The sequence below is a fragment of the Triticum urartu genome, unplaced genomic scaffold (genome assembly GCF_003073215.2).
Source record: "Triticum urartu cultivar G1812 unplaced genomic scaffold, Tu2.1 TuUngrouped_contig_7875, whole genome shotgun sequence".
NCBI classification, from domain to species: domain Eukaryota; kingdom Viridiplantae; phylum Streptophyta; class Magnoliopsida; order Poales; family Poaceae; genus Triticum; species Triticum urartu.
In genome coordinates, this window is record NW_024118762.1 from 1 (window position 1) to 9,684 (window position 9,684).

General features: G+C 40.3%; 1 protein-coding gene across 1 annotated transcript; it reads right to left on the reverse strand.

Moving 5' to 3' along the window:
* Nucleotides 1-4,618: 4,618 nt before the first annotated feature.
* On the reverse strand, nucleotides 4,619-5,076 carry LOC125531696 (pollen allergen Dac g 3-like). Its single transcript, XM_048696005.1, has one exon. The coding sequence runs from the start codon at nucleotides 5,047-5,049 to the stop codon at nucleotides 4,690-4,692; it is 360 nt and encodes a 119-aa protein (XP_048551962.1). The 5' UTR covers nucleotides 5,050-5,076; the 3' UTR covers nucleotides 4,619-4,689.
* Between the last annotated feature and the right edge of the window lie 4,608 nt (nucleotides 5,077-9,684).

Consider the following 9,684-nt stretch of genomic DNA (forward strand, 5'->3'; position numbering starts at 1 on the left):
CTCTGCTGCTGCTGCGGCGGCGGCGGCGGCTGATGATGATGGTGGTGCTTTTGAGCTGATGGCAAGAACCTTCATGGAACCATCTGATCTCATATGTCTGCATTCAGGCACGTCTATTCTTCCAGGATTCAGAGTATCAAATGCATGTTCTCATACATCAACAAGAATAAATATAGGAAGCCGCTTTTATCAGTTAGTTAGTTAGTTGGTTGGTTGGTTGGTCGGTCGATGAATCGAGCATTGGGCGAAAGCTCAAGTACTGAGATTGTTATGAGGCAAATTCAGTACTCCTTTTTTTTCAACCATTTCATTTGCCTTCTCTCTTTTCTTTCTGAATCTTCGGTCACGCTTACCTTGTGGAACCGTCAGACAAACTGAAAATGAACTGCTTATGTATTTTCTTATAGGGCTCATTAGTACCGCAGCAAGTAGTACAAGTACACAGTGACCGCATAGCATCCTCCATGTTATTAGACTATATTATCTATACATTTTTTTATCTTTACTAATTTTGAACTTCTCGTGATGCGATAATAAAAATTTGGCAATTGTAGGATGAGGAGTTCGCTGCTGATGTTCCTCAGAAAAATACAGGAATTTGTGACAGCAATGACGACTTTGTTCCATTGATAGTGAGTGTTCTATTGCTTTAGTTCTCTGCAAAACGGAAGTTGATAGTCATGTCTGAAACCTTGGTTTATTAAGCAAATCTGCAAAACCTGACTATTTTTCGCAAAACCTGACTATTCTGTCTGGCCACATTTATCTTTAGTATTCAGAACGCACCATCTTCTGAACTTGCATATTTAGTACGTAGTATGTATCAGCAGTCCACACATTAATTAACATGGAAAGCTTTCTCAGAATGGACTAGACATCTCTAATGGAAGTTGCGAATCGAGTCTGACACTTCGGTTTGTTAAGAAAATCTGCAATACCTGCCTATTGTAATTGTACCGTTTATCTTCAGTTTTTCTTCTTCTCCTAGGGACAATGTTGATGCCATCAAAGCGAAATACATAATCGAGGCTGCTAACCACCCAACAGACCCCGAGGCCGACGAGGCAAGAACACCAACATTTTGCCACAAAACTAAGCTGCATTTGTTGACACATTTCACACATTGACTTATAGTAGAGAAATGTACATGTTCATGGTGCAGAGAAGGGCGTGCTGGTCCTAGCGGACATCATGGCCAACTCCGGCGGAGTGATGGTGAGGTACTTCCAGTGGGTGCAGAACATCCAGGTGTTCATGTGGGACGAGGAGAAGGTGAATCGGGAGCTCAAGACGTACATGACCCGAGCCTCAAACATAGTTCTGATTATTTAGGCAGTGTATGTCGCTGTATAAAATGGACAGTAATTATGTATAGTATATCTTCGAAAACCAGAATTGACTCAATTTGGAAGCATGCCCACTTTATATGAATTTCTTGCCCGGTTTGCACGCGTTGCTACAAGTGCATTATCATGCCTCAACCATAATCATTCTGCACAAATATGGAAAGAAGTGTGGCCCCTATTTTAGTCATCTCTGTCATGTTCGCGTGCACAACCTATTTTGCCAATGAGCAAGTTTAGCATCTGTTTGTTCTTTGATGATCTTATGCTGCTTGCCTGGTTCTCATTGTTGTGCTAGTTGTCTAGTTAGTAAGCAGAACTCTGTTAGAGTAAAGCTAGATGGGACGTCTGTTTCCGTATTGTTACCCAACAGACTTAGACCTAGATTTATTAGTTGTAAATTTGTTAGCTCCATGTATCGTGTTAGTTTCGATGCAAAACACAAGCTACAATGTACCAACTCTTGTCTGACATGTCTATGTCAGTAAAAAATGGTACATGGTGTCGCAGTTATAACCCCGGATCTCAACTACATATGGGAATCTATGTTCTGTTCTCTCGTTCTAAAGATAAAAACTTATACTAAGTGATGCTCTTGGTGCTTAAATATAATGGATATTGCAACAACGAAGTTCAGTTCAATGCTGTTGCTACTGCACTGCTTTTACAAGATTCAGATTTATGCTAGCTACAAATTGTACATACCGTGCCATCCAATGGACAGTTCTATGCACCATTTATACGGTACTAGATGAGTGGTATTTAAATCTATGCATTGCTTTTCATGGCAACCAATCATAACACAGCAGTTGACATGATATAAAAACTCATAATTGTCGATGGTTGGTCATGTTCTGACAGAACTATTTGGCTGCAGCATATCTTCAGAAGTGAATTATAATATGGTGTACAATGAAGCTAATTATTCTAGCAAGTGGTCACATAGTCTTTTTACCATCAGAATCACTGATAAGACACATTCAGTGGGGTTGGAACATGTTTACGATAAATTACCTTTAAAACAAGCTCAAAGTATCCAATATCAGAATCCAGTGAGTCGGAGTATAAGGCTTGACTAATTCCTCACCAGTAGCATCCTTCCCTCTACAGTCGGTTAACAAAATACAGAAAGCGGAATCAGAATATTCGACTCACTTCATGTACCAAAAAAAAGGGGTAAGTACATTTTTCATCCGTCAACTCTAGAGAAAATTCAGAAATCGTCCCTCAACTTCAAAACCACCAAAACTCAGTCTCTCAACTAATTAAACCGGATACTTTTCAACCCTGGTAACGCTTAAGGTGGTTTTAGTATGACGTGGACCCTGGTTTTGACTAAAATGAGCCATGTAGCCTGGTTTTGACTACTAGCGGGCACCCTGCCGGCTCTCTCTCTCAATCCCCTTTCTCACTCAAAAACAGAGCGGGCGGTGGTGGCGATTTAGGCAGCGGCGGTCTGGCCCGGTGGCGACCCAGGCGGGGCGGTGGCTGTCTGCTGACTACTGCATTCCTGGGCATGACAGGCTGCGCTCTTGACCCATGAGACCAAGTGACGGCGACGGTGACTTGTGGAGCCAGTTCAAGCAGATGGCATCCTCGGCAAGTTCAAGCCGCCGTTGTACGAATTGTTGTGCACAAGGATGAGCTGCTGCTGGAGAAGACTGTTGAATTACAAGTGCAGAAGAAGAGGAATGTTATGCAGTTTGTTGTACTGATGTGTTTCATCACAGCAGTTGTGTATGCTTTCATGACATATATGTAGGCAATTGAGTACTAATTTGTAGACAAGTTGATGAGAACTAGAAGTGGTATGTAATCTGACTATGCTAATTTGTCATGGAAAATTCAGTTTGCTGCCACATTGCATGGCAATTGAATGTCCAGCAATTGAGCAATCTGACTATGCGTTGACAGTAATGGTACGCATTGGAAGTGGCTGTGGCAGGAGTGCTCTGCATAGAGCTGACCATATGTGTGTGCGTGAGTTTCGTTCTTCATCCTGGGCAACTCCAACATATGTTCAGCATTTCATTGATAATATATTTTGTCCCAAAACTGGACAGCCTGATAAGGTCTGAACAAAGGAAGTGTATACCATATTTTGAATTGATTAAATTTAGTGAACATAGCTTAACAAAATCTGAATATAACTGAACATAGTCTAGACATTTCAGAGTGTTGTACTGAATTCAGTTGGACATAGTCTGGAATGCAGCAAATAATTTTGTCGACGGGATACTAAATGTGAAAATGAATCACACAAACAGTTTAAAAATCACCTAGAATCTGCAGGTGCAGAACCATGCAAACTAAATCATGCTGCAACTTTGGACTCAAGTTAAAATTTCAGAATCTGCTATGGATCAAGGATTCCCAGATGCACTACGTAAGGTGGCCGGCTAACCCTGGTGGCAGGAGCAGATCGAAACCAGGGAGGCGGGCCGCTGGTGCTTGCCCTCGATCGGGGCCGCCGCGGGATCTCTCGATCGGAACGGCGAAAAGGGCGGCGGCGGCTATGCGACGAGAAACACAACGATGTGCGTGGGGACGGGGGGCTAATCCTCCTGCAAAACGGATGGGAGGAACTTTTTTACCATTCTACCCTTTTGACCAAAAAATAATTCTTCAACTAATTTCCCAGATCTAACGGTTAGAAAAAATTGAAGGTGGAGTTACATGAAATTACGAGTTGTAACTCGCCAATCACCCTAAAAGAGCTCGTAAGTTAATTAGTGACTGAATTGTTCTTAAAGTAACACAAACTAAATTTAGATTTGCATAAAAGTATGCGTCCCTCCACCTCAAAAAGGGACAGTTGTAAATCACTCAATTTTTTTTTTTGCTAACTAGAGAATGTGTGCTACTGTATTTTCCTGACAAAAGAATAGAGCTTTCTTCCATAGATCATTCAGAAACCACTTTCAGACATATTGCATCCCGTTACCTCAAATTAAGTACTCCCTCTGTAAACTAACATGCATAAAGAGGCGTATCAAAGTTCAAGGTGAATGGAAAACTATATATTCAAATATCTCAAAATCTCGAGCATATTCGGTTACACAAAAGAAAACTGCTGCATCGACAGTTGATGCATGTACCACATGACATATGTGGTAAGCAATTCAAACTAATCCAAAAGATAATCCAAAAACAAAAAAGACAGTTGATGCATGCATGGGAGAGCAAACATGTCCGTCCTTGCTTTTCCTACCATATGCATGTATGTGCATAATATATTTAAATTATTCACTATCCACTCATGCAGGCGCATATTTCCAACGCGACTCATACATGGGAATTAATTAATTACGACGATCTTGACCAACTGAAACTTGGACGGTATCGATCAATATTCTGGTTGGTAGGTTTTGCCGATCTTGAAATCGGTGGAGAAGACCTCGTCGAAGACGTTCTTCATGCCATTCTTGGACAAGAAGCGGAAGTTGAAGGGGCCAACCAGTGGCTTGGAGCACGAGACCTCCCACACGTCGCCCTTCTTGGTCAACGGCTGCCACTCCTCTGAGCCGTGCTGCCGGAGCTCCACCTCTGACAGGCTGGCGCCTGGCCTTGTGTAGTCGATCTTGAGCGCCAGCTTCTTTTTGTCGGACCCCTTCTCCACCGTCAACTTCACCCTCACGGCGCACATCGCACCGGCGACCAGCGCCGCCAGCACCACCACCGTGAGCATCCTGGAGGAGGAGGCCATCTTCTCGATTGGTCGAAGACTGGTTGAAATTTGATTGTTGTGTGTCTGTATGTGTGTAGTTGCTGCTGCGATCTGTGTGGATTCCGATGGATGAAGTGCCTGGTATTTATGGGCGGAAGATAGTGCGCGACCAGCGGCGCTCCGGCGATCTCGCTGGCTGGCTGTGGCCGGGCTTGTCCGCTGATGCGTATGCGGCCCGGCGCCACCATCGGAGGGACAATCTCTGCATGCATGTCATCTCGTCTCTGTGGCCATCACCATCGGAGGAACAACTACAGAGCCTCGTCTCTGACGGTATGAATGAAATTTAGAGGCCGTGCTTTTTTTTTTTTGAGTTAATAGAGGCCGTGCTTAGTTGCCCGTAGCTTCCGGTTGGAATGAAATTCAGAGGCCGTGCATGCTTAGTTGGGCCAAATCGGTCCTGCCTATTCTTGGGGTGATCTTTATTTTGTTGCTTCGCTTATGGAGCCGAGCAAAGGCAATATGACAAGGTCCTCTGATTCTAAATACTCGCGTACTAATAATCAACACTACTTTGTAAATTCTTCATTTCTAAATATGAAACAAAATTTGGAACACGGCTATGAACATGCGAGCATATACAAGCAGATAAATAGAGCAAGTACCGCGCAACAATTCAACACAAAAAACTATATCTTGCTTATTGCGACTTGCGACTTGCTTATTGCGACCTCCCGCATGTCAGTTGGCCCAACAAGTGGTTTTTCCTTTCACCCGTGCTCTGCTCGCCGTAGGGTGCTGGCTTTTTTTTCCCCCTTCATGCGAGCCTTCTCACAGGTCTTGTATCTCGGTTCTCTTTTTCTTTATATTTCTTGTTATCCGTTTAATTTTCTATCCTTTTCACTTTTCCATTCTTATCGTTTTTATTCGTTCTTTTTCTTATTTTTCTCATATTTTTTTTTTCATTCTTCCTTTTTTAGTTATTTTTCCTTTAACATTTCGATCATGTATTTCTTATTATTTGTCATATTTTAGTTTTTCAGCTTATAATAGAACGTTCAATAATAACAAAAAAGTATACCGTCAACATTGTTTTAAAACATAATGTATTTTAAGAATTTTCATCATGTACTTCAGAAATGTTCATCGTGCATTTAAAAAATAATTATGATGTATTAAAAAAAATCTTCACCATGTAATTTCATTAAAAATCTCATGCCTACTAAAAATGTTCATAGTTTACTGCAAGAAAGAGTTAGATTGTATTTCAAAATATTTACCATCTAATGTTCATAGCCATACTAAAATGTTTGATGTGTATTTGAAAAACGTTCATGGTGTATTTCAAAGATGTCCATCACGTATTTAAAAATGTTCATCGTGTAATTCAAAAATTCCTTGTGCATCTCATAAAGTTCATCATGCATTTAGAAAATGTCCATATTCTATTAAAAATGGTTGTCACCTATTTTAAAAATGATGTATCTTAAAAATAGTCATTGTATATTTCAAAATGTTTTTCTTTTATTTTAAAAAATTATCGTGTATTTTTTAGATTTCATTATAGAGCATTATTAAAAAAATTATCGTGCTCTTTAAATTGCACCAACAATCTTTAAAAGTATGTGAACGCATATTAAAATACATGAATAAAATACAAAAACTCAAAATACTTAAAAAATTATATAAAAAATTTGAAAATAAAAATATTAAAATAAAAAAAGGACAAAAAATGGCGTGTCACGCCTGTGCTTTGAGAGATAGGCTCCTCGGGGAAATATCTAGTGCTACGGTCCTTGGCATGATACGCTGCTCCAGGGATGCATGGTACGTCAGATCTGAAATAAAGGGGCAGGATCAAGTCACTAATGCATTTACACATGGCCCCTTGGAACATTTGCACCTTTCCCCTAGAAAGTAAAATGTCTTCGCAAAAATTGCCTTAGACAGTTCCGTTGGTTGTTTCTCCTGGACCTAAGCACAGTACGTTGATCTCCATCCGAGCTTGCACTTTTAAATCCAGAAAAAAGAATTAAGACAACGAAACTGAAACTTCCATAGATAATCAGATCATTTACATGCTAAACACTAGCACCAGACACCAGTACTAGATCCAGCTGAATTACATGGCCACCAAGGCTAGTCAGATTCAGCTACTACAAGATGAGCTACAGTCTGAGCGCAATTACAGAATTAGAACCAAAACTGACCATGACAATGCCCAGTACTAGAACGAACCACTAAGTTGGTCGTGGCTTATCAGCAGACTAACAACTAACTAAACTTGAGAGCCGCGAGCCATGGAGTTTGCGCCATGTACACATCCATTGGTGGGCGCACATGAACACCTACATGATAAAATAAAGAATTAGAACCTAAAAAAGCCTTTCGAGAACAACCCAATCTTCTTCACTCTAAACTATTTAAAATAATTGAACCAATTCATTTGTGTACTTATATTGAGAGGTCTCCTGGTGTCCAAATAATGGGCACACACACATGAGTAACCTGGTTTAAGCACTCACCACACCAACCCTGTTTTAAGGATTCGGTACTAACATGTTCCTGTTACCTAGAAATTGACAGAATTAACCGTAGGTTTTATCAACAAATAACCAAACTTTTACAGGTTTTCTGTAATGAGAGGCATATAAGGAGAGTAACAAACCTTAGGTGATTCAGGTCAAGTTAGCCCAAAGTAAGCTTTCCATTTCTGTGACACAACCGGCACAACAGAAAATTCAGATGCCACTAGGCCAGCAACCCACAAGCCATATAAAAACATGTACTCCACCATCAATGTGTATGAAAAAACAAAAGGGAAGAAATCACTAACAGAACAAAGATTACTGATAGAATGTACATCATACCACATATTTCATATGAAATTTAAATAGTGATATGGTGTCAGCTACATTCTATCAACTTCAAACTGCAAACTAAGTTTGAACTAGATCCCAGTACTTGGATTAAACTCTAGCCTCAACTTGTGTGTGGAACATCTCCAGAGACACATGATCTCAAGAAGCACACAATGTTAGTTCTATTACCACCGTACAACATTAAATATGAGAAATCTGCAAACACTTTTGCCATGCCAAATAACCTGTATATATGTCGCATCATCTAATTCTCCTGGTGGATTTTGTGGTTTCTTCACCTATAAGAACATGTAAAAGGAAATCATTTGTTGAACTACAAAAACATGACATACTCACAACTAAGTGAGTTATATTCACCTCCTTTGCCTTTTCCCACTCGTTGTAGGCTGTTTCTTGAACTATTTCGACATAGCTAACTAAGAAAGTAGCAGTCGATAACTGCACATGTATTGAGTTCAGTGTGCCACGCTCCATGCCATTGTTTCCTTTTTAGTAATCTAAACAGTCCTAACTTCTTATTTTACCCATAATATTTGTTAAAAGTAAAAGAAGACACTATAATTTTCACTTGAGAAACGCAGTCATCCTGAAAAGGCAGGAAAATAAGTATATAAGCCAGATCAAACATATTGAGTTGTCACATGTTCCCATACTATTTCGAAATCCAGAGAATGATGTGAGACAAGCAATGCATAATTGTAGTTGTCCCCAAAGATTTTTGGTCTGGTAGCTGATGCGCCATAAACCTCATCAGAACATAAATGGCCAGTAAGTCAGTTTATTACACCGTGAAAAACTATTGATCCGCCAAACTTTTCTAGTTCCAGCTGCTGCGAAGTGAGAACAAGCACATAAATTTCCAGTACTCAGCGGTCTCGGTTTGTCTGAGAGTTATACTAGGATTTCTGTTAGTCAAACCTTGTTGACCCTCATTTGGCATGAATTTTGTCAATTACTCAATCTATAGACATGACTCAGTATAAATATAAATGCCCACTTACGCTAGGCTGTACGTGTGGTTTTCAACTACTGTATGTAAGAAACATTCTAGAAAACTTTATAAGAAAGATTATGTGAATTTACAATTCAGATAGACATGTTATTGTTACAAGAGGAAATGTCAGTCAACATTATAACACTGATAGACATTCTTATAGTTCTTCAAAGATTAAAATACTTTTACATATCTCTGCTCCAAACTAACTTTACCATCTATTGAGACTGAATTGCGAGACAAATTTTTATAACTAAGGGCTACATTGTGCACAACAATTGACTAGCCAATTTTTTATTCTAAAAACAAGATGTCTCGACGGACACTAAGATTAAAGGATGAACTAACCATATGAGCTCGGCTCCTCCCATATGTGTTGCACTTCCCGCGAACGGGCCGTGGGCAAGCATGGCATACAACTCTAGATTGTTCCAGAACTGCTAATGCACGCAACATTGCAGTTGGAGGAGGCAGATTGAGGTCCAACTACTGCGAGTAAATTGCAAAAAACCACCACAATTGAGGACCTTAATTCAAAAAACCGTCATCATTCGTTTTATTTTCAAAAAACCACCAACATTGTGGTGACAGTCTTCAAAAAACGCTGATAGACTGATTACAGCAGTTTGATGACAAATTTGACAAGTGGGTCCCATTCTCAGGTGCCACGTTGGCTTGGGTGAAGACGTTGCCCGTCAAGCACGTACTCGCATCTCACGGCACAAACATTGACCAGTTCACGTTAAAAAAAAAGATTCCACCAATCCAAATCGCAACCACGGCGCCACAGCACCCGCC

Excerpts from the sequence above, each read along its gene's own strand:
- LOC125531696 (XM_048696005.1), bottom strand. The coding sequence starts at position 5,049 with ATGGCCTCCTCCTCCAGGATGCTCACGGTGGTGGTGCTGGCGGCGCTG.